The sequence below is a fragment of the Manduca sexta genome, chromosome 10 (assembly GCF_014839805.1).
Source record: "Manduca sexta isolate Smith_Timp_Sample1 chromosome 10, JHU_Msex_v1.0, whole genome shotgun sequence".
Taxonomy (NCBI): Eukaryota; Metazoa; Arthropoda; class Insecta; order Lepidoptera; family Sphingidae; genus Manduca; species Manduca sexta.
The window spans coordinates 7,825,111-7,840,225 of record NC_051124.1 but is presented as its reverse complement, the minus strand read 5'-3'; the positions used below and the strand labels follow the sequence as shown (position 1 = coordinate 7,840,225).

The following is a 15,115-nucleotide window of genomic DNA, read 5'->3' as shown; positions in this document are numbered from 1 at the left end:
GACCCAGGGATTAGTCTCTCGACCAATCACAAAAAACGACAAAGACTCGTGTCGTGTTTTTTACGCCTACATATAAGTGGGGTTGATCTGATTTCAGTCCATACCTTCAATAATGTTCAGGTCCAGTGTAGAGCTTCCGTTCAATTTTCATTAAGGCGTGACTTCACGGCGCGCCTTTCAATAAGTACATAAATATGGCAAATAAAAGACTGACTAAAGTGTATTTTTTTATTAACACGACGTTAGTGCGTTGAATAAAATATTTTACATCAATATGACATTAAGAAAATTGTCAAAAACGTACTGTTAAGAATTTTTATGAACCATTCGAAAGGCACCATTGGTGTTTGGTACTTGTGCATGAGTCATTTTTGTACTAGCGTCTATGAATAATAATTTAAGTTCGTTATAATAATTAATATTTATCCTTAAGTGTAGAATGTCAAGAGATAATCTAAATCGAGATGCCTCCACCCAACTAGTTTGTTATTTTTAATTCATAAGCCGAGATAATTAAAACGAATAGATAAGAGATACGCAGAAAAAGAAGTTAGAAGTAGAAAGTGATAAAGGTAAAGTATTTGTTAACGCAAAAAAAACATAGTACTTAAATTTACATTACATTAACACTAAAAAATATATTACTTTAAAATAATAAAGATTTATAAAATGAGATTAATGTACATAAAAGTTTGGTGTATTATAAATCTGGTTAACTTTGCATCATAACTGCGGTGGGCATTTCACCTCACAATGGCCCCGCCAAAACTGTGAGCTAAACCTACTTTGCACTTTAAGGTACTTGTTATTGTTGTAAAATGTGCCGTAACGCAAATAGAACTTAGTAACATGAACATTTGCATTTTACAATGTAACTGCAACATTACAGTCTGAACAAATAAGTATCAGTCACTTCTGATAACTAACTGGGATTTTTGCCGTCCGTAACATTTCCATTAAAGGTATAAAATAAGCTTAACCGTTACCAGTTATCGTTTTAATTTATTTCGATATAATTATATATTGGCCTTATATGAATCCAGTGATAGGACTTCAGCGATGCCCGCTCTTGCTCCTATAGTATCTCCGACAGTAGGCACAGAGCTTATTTTTCTTTGCCACCGATTTGGTCCTACCGCGATTGAGGCATTTTCACTATCGCCTTATGCACGATAAGGCTTTAGGTACCTTACTTTAGTGTAATCAAAACACAAAACGTCAATTATTGCACTCGTATGTCGTTTTTTGCTTGACCGTTCCCAATATGGTCATATAGGCCCGGCCTAGTCAGCCTTAGGCAATATCCAATACTGTGTGAATCCACTGTATTACCTTTTTAAACACCTACATAACGGACTGGACAAATATACTTACATTACAACGTTTGTCATAATGAGATCAGCATCGTCTACCTGGCTAATTATACGTGGGATAGTATACAAGGTCCAGGGAATAATGCTGACTGTTTTTAATCTTACAAAACCAAGGTTGATTTCAACTGCCAGTTACATAGTATAAAAATAGTCCCTAACACTGAGCCTCAAGAACTAAAGTTAAAATAGGTAACTATTGGAAGAAACAATGAGGTTACGGCACCAAGAATAATGTTGTTACTTAAACAATAAGAGTGCGAGAGGTGCAACTAGTAACGCTAGAGTTCTGCCGATGGTTGCGGCTCCGTTGCAGCCGTCGTAGTCGCAGGTTTCGCAGAACAAGGGCACTTCATTTGGCCCGTTGCTTGAACTGGGACACGCTGTGCTTGTGTCGTCTTGACGCTTCCACGTGCAGCCTCGGATGATCACCAATTCATTGCCAACTGTAAATAAAATAGATATTAATACCAGCCCAAAATATATACTATCTGAATGCTGGGAACGGTCTTCTACTATTAAGAAGGTAAATTGTACTTTATTAATTAAACTTATTATGAAAGATCAGGAATTGTGGTCTGATTTTTTATTCTATGCGTGATAGGTTACCTTCCTACACAATAAGGGTTGTTGGACAGAGGCTTGTTTAGACTAAAGATTTCTGTTTTTGTTATTACAGATCTCTAGTGAAGAGGCACCTTAGAGCCTGAAAGCCATGTCAATTATATTTTTGGGTAGCGTAGACGGAAACGACGAAAGAAATCTTTAGTCTTAAGAAGTTTCTGTCCAACTATCCTCATTATGAAGGAAAATCCAAACCAGCCAAGAATTTGCGACGGCCATTTGGCCAGCTAAGAATTTGTGATGGTCTACCGACAAGATCGTTTAATTTTGATAGCTTGGTTTTCTACCACAGCTAAAAAAACAATCCTATTGCAGTTTTTTACACATATTTGAAGACTTACAGTGTTAGTAAATACTAACGCAGTACTTAATATCTAGTAAATGATGAAGAAAAGTTTTAAATTTAAGATCAATTAATTGTAAATTCGACATCCATTAACACGCATAAATATGTACAATGAAAATTATACTGGAAGTATTACGTCATTAATTAGCAATTATTAACAGAACAATGAAAATTGTGGGTTTGGTCTCAGATACCTCATGCACGGTTGTTTAGAATGACATTGAAAAATAATAGAATAATGTGAGTTTTTATTGTTGTATCCTTGACGCAATCTTCCCATAATTGAAATTATATGAAAACGCACCTTTTAAGTTATTTTATTTTAATGACTTGTGTGTTCTATTTATCTATTCTTTTATCTATACTATTATATAAAGTTCAAGAGTTTGTTTGTTTGAACGCCCTAATACTAAAATTGCTTATATTATTATTTTGTGATATGCTGGTAACTGTAACCAGTATTTAAATGAAATGATCAAGTTTAAAGTTCTAATAGCACCGAAAGTTGTTTATATTTTGTAGATTCTTTAAGAAGGGTCTAAAATGAGGTTATAACGGTTTTAACGGTCTTTAAAATGTGGGTCAATCGAGCCACCAGGCTTTAGGAATGGGCGCACCAACTTGGTATTTTTTTGGCGGTTTAATACGTTACATAATATATGCTAAGGGCCATAATATGCTTACTCTAGCAGCTGTTAAACTAGTTGAATAAAATCTAAAATGCTAATAGAGGCGTTTAGATTAGTATCACAAAACAAACTGGGCGAAATAATCTTTACTTGCTATATTTTATCTGCTTTAGAGCTCAAATAAAACTCCATTATATTGGTTTTCTACTCGGTACCAGCGCGCAGTTTAGAATTTGGAATTTGTGTCCAATACGGCGATAGAGGTGCCTCTATAAACTGAGTGCCCGAGTTGCGCCACTGCCTATCTCTTCGGAGATAAAAAGCGTAAGTGTGTGTGGTTTAAATTTCATGAGTTAAGGAGGTACTCAAAGCATTCTATATCGGCGTGTAATCCTTTGAGAACAGGGACTTTGTGAATTAGTCTGCTGGATTCCACCGTGAATGAGTAGGTATAAAGGCTGAACATTATTTTTTCCGTTATTTTTAAACGTGATATATTTACATATTTCTTGAAGTATTCAATTCTCTTGTAGACTTAGGACCTGTTTCGCAATGAACTAGTTAATATTATCCTCCAGTTACCGTATAATAAAGTTAATGCTGAATGCACTCTTGTTAAACATTTCTTTGGGAACTTTTTGTATTTGGTAACCATGTTACATATTAGACGATTAGCGGTTCTCAGATATCGTGAAACATGCGCTTACACTTTATATAAAAAGAAGGAAGTGACATCAAGCTCATCTATTAAAGATATTATTAGTTTTATGCAAGTTGAAACGCGCTATGTCATATTAGGGCTAATTAGCATTGAAGAAAACTCGATCACAGATTTCCGGTAAAAAGATAATTAGGTTAATTTTCCTCCGTCAACTATTGTAGTACCTAATACTTAAATTTGTTGTACGGATCCAAAAATGTTAATTCATTTAATGCTACTCTACTGTGTGCAATCGTATTTACCTGACGCTAGAAAGTTGATACCCATTTGATTTACAGGATGTTATTCATTTACATTGGACGGTATTAGTAAGATAAAACGAAATACAACCCACGCCTTATTTGACAGAACGTGTTTAAAAAATGATGTAATGGTAAATACCTAATGTGGATTTAATACCACTATAAAGTTAGCACCATTGAGCAGTAAAATAAATTGTTGCGAATAAAACTCTGTATTAGTAATTTAATAAAACAGATTCTGCTTGATTTTTTATTACCTGTATTTGATTTTATCGTGGTATTGTTGATCGAAGGTTCTTACCTACTTAATATTTTTAATTCCTTATTATAGATAACTAGGTTTCGTCCGCGTAATAGATTTTTCGGGATAAATATTTTCCGGGAATAAAAAGTAGCCTGTATAACTCGGGAGTAATGTAGCTTCCTATTAGTAAAAAATCGAAATCGGTTTAATAGCTCTTGAGATTATCGCGTTCAAACAAACAAACTATTCAGCTTTATATATAAGTATAGATAGATTCATTAAATTATAATTTGTTTAGACTGTTCCCATCCATGGAATTCTAAGTATAGTTGCTTATCTTACTTGGGGTTTAAAGAAAGGTTGTAGATACTTACTGTACTTCTTCTGCTTTTTACAAACAGATCTTGACGAACTGAGGTACGGATAGGTGGCGCCGGCATTTGCATCGCAGTTCTCAAGGCGGAATAAGTAGGAGTTGTCTGATCTCCCGGCGACGAAGGGGTCGTGGCAAAGCGGGTTAATATCTGACGAACACGTCCAGCAACGGACTGCCTCACCTGGAATTAGAAGATATAGCATCTAAATATTCATATGAAAATTTATAAAATAAGTATTTAAGTTATAACTCTAACACCACCACCTACAACTCTATCACCAACAGCAAAAAAAAATATATTTTAAAGTTGTATAATTGTAAAATGTAGGTAGATATTGTAACTTTGACTTTGAGGATGAACAACACCTCAGTCCCCCCGTGACCATGAAGGCTGCAAAGTCTTCGAAACGTCGGGAGAAAACTAAAATAATTAAAACCGCGATAAAATCCGAAAAATAGTTTAATTTCAATATAACTCTAAGAATTATATTGAATTTGCGTCTGTCCACATCTATTTTTTTTATTGGGCAAGTAAGTAGTTCAACTATTCTAACCATAACGAGAATTTCATTGCTTTCATCAAAGTTTACCGTTAGTTCTAATACGTGGTTACTAGATATTCTAGTGTTTTTAGATATTCTACCATTCATAATAATACATGGACGGAACCTGTTTATAAAAAGGCAATTCTTGTATGTTCGGTTTTCACACGGCATTGGACACATTGGACTGTGAGCCTAGAGCAGCGACCTCCCCTGTACACCTCTAAGTTGGAAATTTACATTAGAGCCTAAAATGGCCTGCGAACCTTTCCCCTCCTTTTCCCTGCGCCCATTCTAGCAAGTTTCAACATTTCTCCTTTTTTTCCCTACTCTCCACCGCGCCTCTGCAGTCACTAAACAAAGGGATTTCAGTACCCCATTCGCAGGTTTTACCCAGCGTTGACCACAGGGACGCCTACACACACAAAAAAACCTGTTTATAATTCAAAGTACCAACTGGTACCAATAAGTGTAAACTGTTCTCACGTTGCAATGTTTTTGTACAGTATTTTATTGAATTGGCAGGGTCATTCACAGAGGATTTCTGAATTCTGCTCAAGGCCTACAACTTTGTGCATTTGGTTCTAAACTATTATGGAAATATATATTTAAAAAAGTTGAAGTTCGGCTTCAGCACCCGACGTTTTTTTGTTGACTGGCTTTTTTATATGTAATTCAGACTATAAATCCGTAAGTAACTAGAGGTTAGACAAAATGTAGATACCACTAATGACGCCGAATGTAGCACAATATCTTGGGAAGGTATTACATTAAAGGTCCTTTGCTTGTATCAGAGGGTTGTTAAAAAGTCATAATCTGATATGCATTGGCGTAGTTACGACCGTTATCTAATGGGAACAGCTGGAGGAACCAATAACCAGGTCGTCAAATTCAACGAAAGTCCTGCATCATGCGAAACACCTGTACGAGCAATTCTTTTTCCAGGATGTTTCCTGACCTTCTAGGGTCAGTGGCGCGGCGCCGCTACGCCCATGATGATATGCCATCTACCACGCTGAAGGTTGTCAGTAGTATCTACCTAGGTTATTTTACTCTTTCCTCTAAGTCATGACAATTAGATTTGTATTTTATATTCCACGCCGTAGTTCTTATTCTCTGAGGAAAATATTTATATAGGTACTTATTACGTACATACGAGAACAAAGGAAGTGTTTTATATTCGATTCACACTTAGTTCCAGGTAACCATCTAACTGTTTTAAGTTGATAACAAAAACTTTCCAGCAATTATTTACTACATTGGTAATTAATTTTCAAAGTATTTTCACATGACCTGAATTTTAATTCATATACTTGCTTATGAATTAAATTTGTCTTTTATTGCGTATCGGATTTATTTATTCAGCGTTCTGATTTGAAAAGTAGGTGATAATATAAAACATAATATAAGAAATCCAAATAAAATAAAGCAGACGACCCTTTCCCAACATCCATCTCTCCCTTAGCTACGTTTTTAGTGATAGATTAGAGCAAAACCATATGAGTAGTGAAGACACTGCGTGCACTGTTAATGATTTTCTATAGTTATAACTTTATATTTCTGAGTATTTTAGCCGTTTTGGCCTGTGACACAACTGCCAAGTTGACATGTATATCTATCATATGTAGATTTTCAAAGACCACGGTTTGCTTAACATCCCAGTCGTCCTATTAGGTTCAGTCTTTGGTAAAGGTTTTCCGCAGTTATCGTACGAGACAGCTGATACTTACCAATAGTCCTCCTTTGAATACCATTTATTTGGGATCACATTTAATTTGCTTTATGGTCGTCACGCGTATTTGACGAGTCGCACTGGTTAAATTTGGTGAAATAGGTATTGAATCAGTGATGGCCTAAGAGCCTGTTGTAGGCATTAATGCACGAGGCCTCGCTGATACAGATACCTTTCGCGATGATTTAGCTGTAGGGCCTGTCCCACGAAATATATTATCACTTACCAAACCTAAAACCACAGATGAAGAGTTATTTCGAGCAGCCCAGATCTTGTGACTTCAATAAAACGTAATCACTGAACAAGGTCGTTTCGGCGAATGAATCACAAGAACTTGTTTACCTATATTTGTCACGGTACAAACTGTATAGAAGATGTTTTTTACCTGTGGTTATAAGTTACAGTCACGCGCTTCCCACTAGCATTATTCATTAAATATTCCATTTTAAAACGTTACTCAAGAAGCAGTATGACGAGTGTCAGTAGGTAGTTATATTGTCTTCGGCTTAATTATATGAAAAATGTATGCTTTATCAAATCATTTTTAACTACTAACGTGTTTTATATAATGAAATTTCTATTACTTATACTGCAAATATTTATTAGGAAACACAAGAATTAAATCTAGGTATAACACAGCTTGCTTGCTCTTGTGGTGAAGAGCAAGCGTTGTGATGATGACACATCGTTTTACACCTTCGCTCGGCTTCTCAAACAGCCTAACTACGACGCATATCATTGGTGGAAACTCATCTTTACACTGGATACTTAATGTAGTAATTAGGGCAATTGTTCTCTCCAAGGTCAGTTTTAGTTGGTATTGTTGTCCATGCGCACCAGGAAATGTACACGCTCGACAGAAAAACCAAAATGGGAGTGACATTTTAATATTTGTTATCACTTTTAATAATACACATTCTGTAAACATTTTATCCTATTAGCTATAAAGGTGTTATTTGTAGTTGATTTATTTCGAACAGGGCGACAAAATAGTTGTCAATTGGCGACTGGCGAGGGATAATTCTGGGTTCTGTGAGGTCACTTAAACGTGGACGTATAATATATTGTGTTGACAATCCTTACGCAAACCGCCTTCATATTAGTTAGGTACCTATACTTTGATTACCAAGTTATTCATGACTCATAACAAATCAGACCTACCTACACAAAAACAATGTAAATATATTAATTTATTTCAGAATTTATAAACAATGCATTATATTATTATTCTAAATCGTAATTCTTTACTGTTTTTATTCAATAAATCTGTTTATTTACTTACATTTCATGTTTTATTATAAGATATAAATATGCAATACAAATATGTGCCACAAAAGAAAAGTGTGTTAAAAATTGTTTCTTTCTCTACACTTTATACAGGAAACATTAAAAAATGCATTCTCAGTAGAATTGTTTAAGGAACTTGCATATTCAGAGGCAATGGATTGGTCTCACAATAGTCTATAATTTTTTGAATAGTTTGAAGATACTTATAAAATAATGCAAACCTTAAATCAACACAATAAATGTGGATGTTCTATGTCCGGCATTTGTAATGCCCTTCGATTACTAGGCAAGTAGATAGGCACAATCCACAGCCACTATTGTTAACTTTTTTAGTGTAACCTTTGACGGCCTCGGTAAAACAGAGAAAGAAAAATTCTATTTTATAACTGATGTAATAAAAAAATATTGGATATAAGGAATAAGAAACATTTTAATTTTTAATTAATGAAATCTGATTTATAAAACAGTTTATTGTTTAATACCGTTCACAAACATTCCACATAAAATACTTAAAATTATTATGAACTGATTACATACCAGAGCAAACTAAACGACGTAATTACAACCAAAGTTAATTAAATCACGAACTATCAGCTAAATTTTATTAATACGACTACTAAGGGCCTATTTCAAAATGTCGAGTAAACGATAACTGCCGATAATAATAAAATGCCACCAAATACAAAAGGCAAGCTTCAAAACAAAGAGAAACCAAAATATATAATACATTCAGCATTAACTTTTATATATATTAATGCCTGATTACTTTACTGCAACATTCTGAAAAGGTCTTTAATACTGTTAAGGGTTTACAATAAAAGAGTGCTATCTTTCCATAGTGCTTTAAGAATGGTACCTATTCGAGCAAATACCCATGATTGAGTGATATATTAAGGGAAATAAGGTCACGGGGTCACGCTGTGACCTGGAGTCTGTTGGCACCATAAAAACCAAATTAATGGCCCTGTCAAAGCGAATTTTGGGCGTGGTATCTGATATTTTTCGACAAAACAATCCTATAGAAGAGTACAAAGAGTTTAATCATAAAGTATGAATACAGCACACAAGTGTTTTTGGTTTGTTATTTTGTTATTTATTCATTCTGTTACTTTCACCGGAGCGCCATAAGGAGGGTGCTAAATCGCGCTCCACCGCAATATCTAGGATGGTTCAAGGTTTTTAATTAAACTGTTTACACATTGACCTTAACATCAGGATACGACTGTTTACGTCCTACGCCGCCACTCAGCTAACAAGTTGATAAAACAGAAATAGAAGTAATGAAGTGATCTATGCCTATTTTTTCACCGCTCCCTAAGTAATTTATTTAAAATTAAAGTTACCCAAGCAGCAGCAGCTTCGAGATTAATCCATTTTGATAGTGCTTCACGTTCAGCTTTATATAACCTTATTAGTGATTTTAAATTGCGTCCTAAACGATGGTCAAATGTCAGTGATTTAAAAAGAGAACACAGTTTCTTGTGAGGCGTAGTTTTACGACATTCGCCTTCATAGTATAGCGCGACCTTAGCCGAGTGACGTTAAAGATTTTCCCTCACTCGCAATAATGGGGCTTACTGTCTATTAAATAAGGTCCAACGGGACGGAAAATGCCTAACGAAATGTGATCTCAGTTTTGATTAGCACATAAACATGTGCTATGACCACTATTGTCTATTATGTAATAGTTATCTATATGTGCGTTGATTGATTGCCAATATTAGGTAAATGAATTTGAACCTTAAGCCGTCACGAGGTGTGTAGAAGCAGTATTCCAAGAATCGTTTTCGTCTTTTACATGTAAATGATTGTCTTATCTTTAATAGTCCTAATAGTTTTCTATTATCAATGAATATTTTTTCGCATATCACGTTTGTTTTTGCCTTACTAGCGTGATCTCTTCTTTTATGTAAATTTGACATATGGCCTATATGTTAAGACACTGTTAAACGATATAAGAATAGCTACCATCGAAAATAAACACTTTAAAATTCTGGTGTTTGTTATTAGGGCGCCGATGGAACATTTCATGGTAAAATACTTCGATGTGGTATTTCTGTATCTATATTATTTTTAGCTTTGTGGGCCAGATGATGTCGTAATTCCGGAAAGCGGGCAGCGGTAATTAAACATTTAACGACGACAGTAACAGTCTCCTTTTCCGTGGTATCTCCGAGATGAAGGACAACCTGAATGATTTGCTTATTTTGAGATTTTCTTATATCACTTAGCGTAAGAATACTATGGCATAGCTTTAAAACAGTTTGCCTTAGAGTATAATCATCCAAAGTCCTTGAAAACACTCGGAGATTACCTAGGTAATTCTTAAAATAACACCAGTATGAATGATGATTCTTGTAATAGAGACTGTATATCTAAGTCTTGATAATGTATAAGTTTCAGTGATAGGTTTTTGTATTTTTATTAACCATGAGTGAGTAATGTTGTTCTCATCGCTTTTATGCAGCGAGTTAAATAATAAAATATGTTTTACATTAGACTGTATATCTAAGTCTTGACGATAATTTAGTAAGTTTTAGTCATACTCGACTTTTGTATTTTTATTATTAACCATGAGTTAGTAACGCTAACCTCTCATCGATTTATGCATCGGTTTAAATAATAAAATATGTTTTACATTCGTTATATTCCCATAGCTAGGTAGATATATATGCATATTTTATGTATTTTTAGGTATTGTTTGAGGCTTCACCCGCGTGAAAAACTTTTCCTGTTGTAAAAGACCCTAAAACATTGTACGACACCAATGCCATCTATTTAAAAATAAGATATAAAATTCAGTTATTCCTCATAGGAGCAATTTACTGCGATAAAAAGTAACCTATGTGTTATTCTAGGATATGGTCTAACCGTGTGTCTAATTTCAACAAAATCCATTCTCTTGTTACTACATTTACATAAGACGAACATCTAAACATTTTCCCGAACTGTCGTATTTGTAATATTGGTAAGATAAGCTGAACAAACGAAGTTAAAAACTGAGTAATGGCCACGAGTGACAGAAATTTTAAAATGTGTGTGTGTATCCTCCTTCCTTGTCATTGGCAATCGACATCTACGTGAGATGGTAAGAAATAGGTTGATGGAATTTCGATTTGAAGAAATAGGTTGATTGGAAGTTGATGGAATTGCCAATTTGAGATCACGCTGATTGGTTCGGGCTATGCTTCTGTTATATATGTGACTGGCAGGTTTAGACCTGTCACAATAAAGACGTCAGTGCGTTATTGACTGTCAACGAGTTTGCATTAAATAATTACATATTTAACATTGGCGACGAGGATTTTACTCAATATTCTCGTAAAAAGTGTATTTACGAAAATATGGCTCAAACATTTGGTATTCTTACGACCTTCGACCACAATTTGCAAACTTGGCCAGAATACAAGGGACGGTTGCTACAATGGTTCGTCGCAAATGACGTCTCTGAAGCTACCGATGCTTCAGGATCCAAACGGCGTGCTATTTTATTAAGCGCACTCAAGGAATCCACGTACAAGCTTGCTGCGAATTTGGCCTCGCCGAAAGAACTCATTTCCATCCCGTTCGATGACATATTGGGTCTTCTGGACGGGCATTTTGTGCCCCAAGTGTGTGGTTTTCATGAGAGGTATAAATTTTATTCAGCAATCCAAGTCGAGGGAGAAACCTATCACCAATGGGCGGCGAGATTGCGTGGACTATCGGCAAACTGTGGATTTTTAAACGTGGAGGAAGCATTACGGGACCATTTTGTAATGGCAATGCTACCTGGAACGGAGCGTGAAAACTATTTGCTCAAGATCCAAAGAGTTTAACGCTAGGAAAAGCGGTGGAGTTAGCAGAGAGGATGCGGTGTGCGCGTGCAGGCGCCTTAGCATCAACGGTCCCGGAAAGGCACCGTCTAACAACGATCAAATACTCAAGATCGACGCCAAAAATAATTCTAGTGTTAAACTGTTGTGTTCGGTTTGCGGTTTTAAAAATCATTCTTCAGCTCAATGTAGATTCGCTACCTATAAATGTGTAAAAGTGCAACGTTAAGGGGCATTTGCGTCGCATGTGTAAAAAATAATTTCTTGGAACATGAGATCATTAGCGGTGATGACGGTGAGTTGTATAATATTCGCACCTATAATGGTGAACCAATGACAGAGGTTGTCACTGTTCTAGGGAAACGGATCAGGTTTCAGGTTGATAGCGGGTCAGCTGTTACTGCGATTTCCGAGCGAACGTATTTTAAACATTTTAAGGAAGTAGTGTTGTCCAAAACAACTAAGTATTTAATGTCTTATACTGGTCGACGTATTGAATGCGTAGGTATTGCAAAATTGCCGTTCACATATACTGGGAAAACAGGTACGTTAAATGTGTTTATCATTCGTGATGGCGGTCCGCCACTTTTAGGGAGGACTTTATATCTTTCTTCCGATTAGAATTACTTCCCATTAATTTTTGTGAGAATACCTCAGATTTAATAGAGCGCCTAAAGAATGAATTTCCTCGAGTATTCAGTGATGAGTTAGGAAATTTACTAAATATAAAGTAAAACTTAAATTGAAAAATGACGCTAAGCCAATTTTTTAAGCCGCGTCCCGTAGCCTTTGCTTTACGTGATAAGCTGGACAAAGAGATAGAGCGTCTAGTGTGCGTTGGCATATTGAAGCCCGTAGAGCATTCCGAGTATGCTTCGCCCGTGGTGCCCGTGTTAAAGCGCGACGGTTCCATCCGGTTGTGTGCTGATTATTCAATCACAATTAATAAACAACTATTGGTCGATCAATACCCTTTACCCACCGCGCAAGAACTTTTACAAAGTTACAGGGCGGTCAACAGTTCTCTAAGTTGGATCTTTCACAAGCCTACGCACAATGTGTATTAGATGAAGAGTCTCAAAAGTATACAGTTATCAATACTCATAAAGGGTTGTTTAAGCATACGCGCTTAGTATTTGGGTTGTCCAGCGCCCCGGCTATTTTCCAACGCCTCATGGAAAATGTTTTATCAGGTTTGGACGGTGTATTGTGCATGCTCGATGGATATTTTTGGTGACGGGGGTGGATAGGGCGCAACATCTAAGTAGATTGCGCACTGTACTTGCTCGACTACAGGATGCAGGCCTAACGCTCCAAAATGCCAAATGTGAGTTTTAAAGAGGAGCTAGAATATTTAGGTTATGTAGTTGATAAGCACGGGTTGAAAAAGTCACCCAAAAAGGTTTCAGCAATATTAAACGCTCCAGTTCCAAAAGACGTTGCTAAGCTACAATCGTTTTTAGGTCTTGTAAATTACTATCGTAATTTTGTGCCTAATGCTTCATCAATTCTCAGTCCTCTATACGCATTGCTACAAAAAAATTGTAAATGGTGTTGGACTCCAGAGCATAATGCCGCTTTTAAGAAAATAAAAACATGTTAGTATCGGAACAAGTTTTAGCTCATTTTGATACAAACGCAAAGTAATTTTGACTGTAGATGCTTCTCCGACCGGATTAGGTGCCATTCTGTCACAAGAAGATGCTACAGGGTTGGAGCGGCCAGTATCATTTGCGTCGCGCACGCTGAATGTTGCGGAGCGCAGATACGCAAATACAGAAAGAAGCGACAGCCATCATATTTGGGGTTCGTCGTTTCCATCAGTATCTTTACGGCAGATCTACTCCTTTTGTTCTTCGAACTGATCACAAGCCCTTAACTACTATATCGGGCCACATCGCGGAATTCCCGAGATTTCTGCAAATGAGATACAAGGTATGCACTTTTTGAGTGGTTATAATTTTATAATAGAGTATGTCAAAAGTGCTAATAACTCTATTTTTTCTCGCGCAAGTTTAGATGATTGTGAGTCATGTGAGATGGATGATCACGTAGCGCACGGAGTTTCAAGATACGTTGGATAAAACTTATGTTAATTTTGTTGTAGACTCTAGCTTACCTGTAACGCTTCAGAGGTTACGCGAAGAAACTCAAAAAGATGTGATTTTATCTAAAGTGGTAAAATATATTTTGAATGGCTGGCCGAAAAAAGTTACAGACGAAAATATACGTAAATTTTTTCTTTGTAGAGACCAACTTTCATTTGAAAATGGTGTGATCATGCGAGGTTTAAGATTGTAATTCCTAACGTGTTACAAGCAAGTTTATTGTCAGAGCTTCATAAATCACACTTAGGCATTGTAAAGTCTAAAGCTGAAGCTCGTAGTAGACTTTGGTTTCCGGGTATCGACAAAGCGATAGAATCTATGATCGCTGGCTGTGAAATTTGTACACAGCTAAGACCGTCACCGGCGGGCACCGCTTGCCGTGGCCACACCCGTTACAACCATTTTATAGAGTTCATGTAGATTTCTTAGGTCCTGTTAATGGTGAGTTATTTTTGTCATTGTGGATGCACATTCCAAATGGGTGGAAGTGTACAGAGTGAATTATACTTCTTCGGCCACAGTGATAGCAAAATTATACGATTTCATGTCACGATTCGGGTTGATTCACACGTTGGTTAGTGATAATGCTACATGTTTTGTTTCTGAAGAATTTACGAAATTTTGTTTAGCGAATGGAATATCGCATGTAACGTCGCCCGCCTATCATCCAGCTAGCAATGGCCAGGCGGAGAGCTATGTAAAATTATCAAAAAGGTATTAAATCTTGTTTGTTATCTGTAGTACTATTTAAAAGAACGTTACGAAAAGTTATTAAAATACCTTTTCGATTATAGAAATTCGGTTCATTCTACAACTGGGTCTTCGCTGCGCAGTTGGTATTTGGGCGAAAACTTCGTTCGCGCCTAGATTTTGATTAATCCTATTTCACCGCCATCCCCTTCTGAATCTCTTACCAAATTTAGAAACGACAACAGTGTTCACAGTAGGGCCTATGGAGGTTCCAACAGACAAAGTTTTAAAAGGGTGATGTTGTTATGTATAAGAAATATCAAGGAAATAAACAATTTACATGGAATCGTGGCATTGTTACCAAACGAATAGGCAATTAACATATTTAG

The 15,115-nt window shown here is 36.1% G+C and overlaps 1 protein-coding gene across 1 annotated transcript in view; it reads right to left on the bottom strand.

Moving 5' to 3' along the window:
• Window positions 1–214: 214 nt before the first annotated feature.
• LOC115453337 overlaps window positions 215–15,115 on the bottom strand; it is a 23,651-nt gene continuing 8,750 nt past the window's right edge. The window contains exons 2-3 of the mRNA XM_030182038.1: window positions 4,551–4,733; window positions 215–1,816 (exon numbers count right to left, since the gene is read on the bottom strand). Coding sequence (XP_030037898.1) covers window positions 1,611–1,816; window positions 4,551–4,733 — 389 coding nt within the window. The 3' untranslated portion in view covers window positions 215–1,610. The remainder of the gene's footprint in view (window positions 1,817–4,550; window positions 4,734–15,115) is intronic.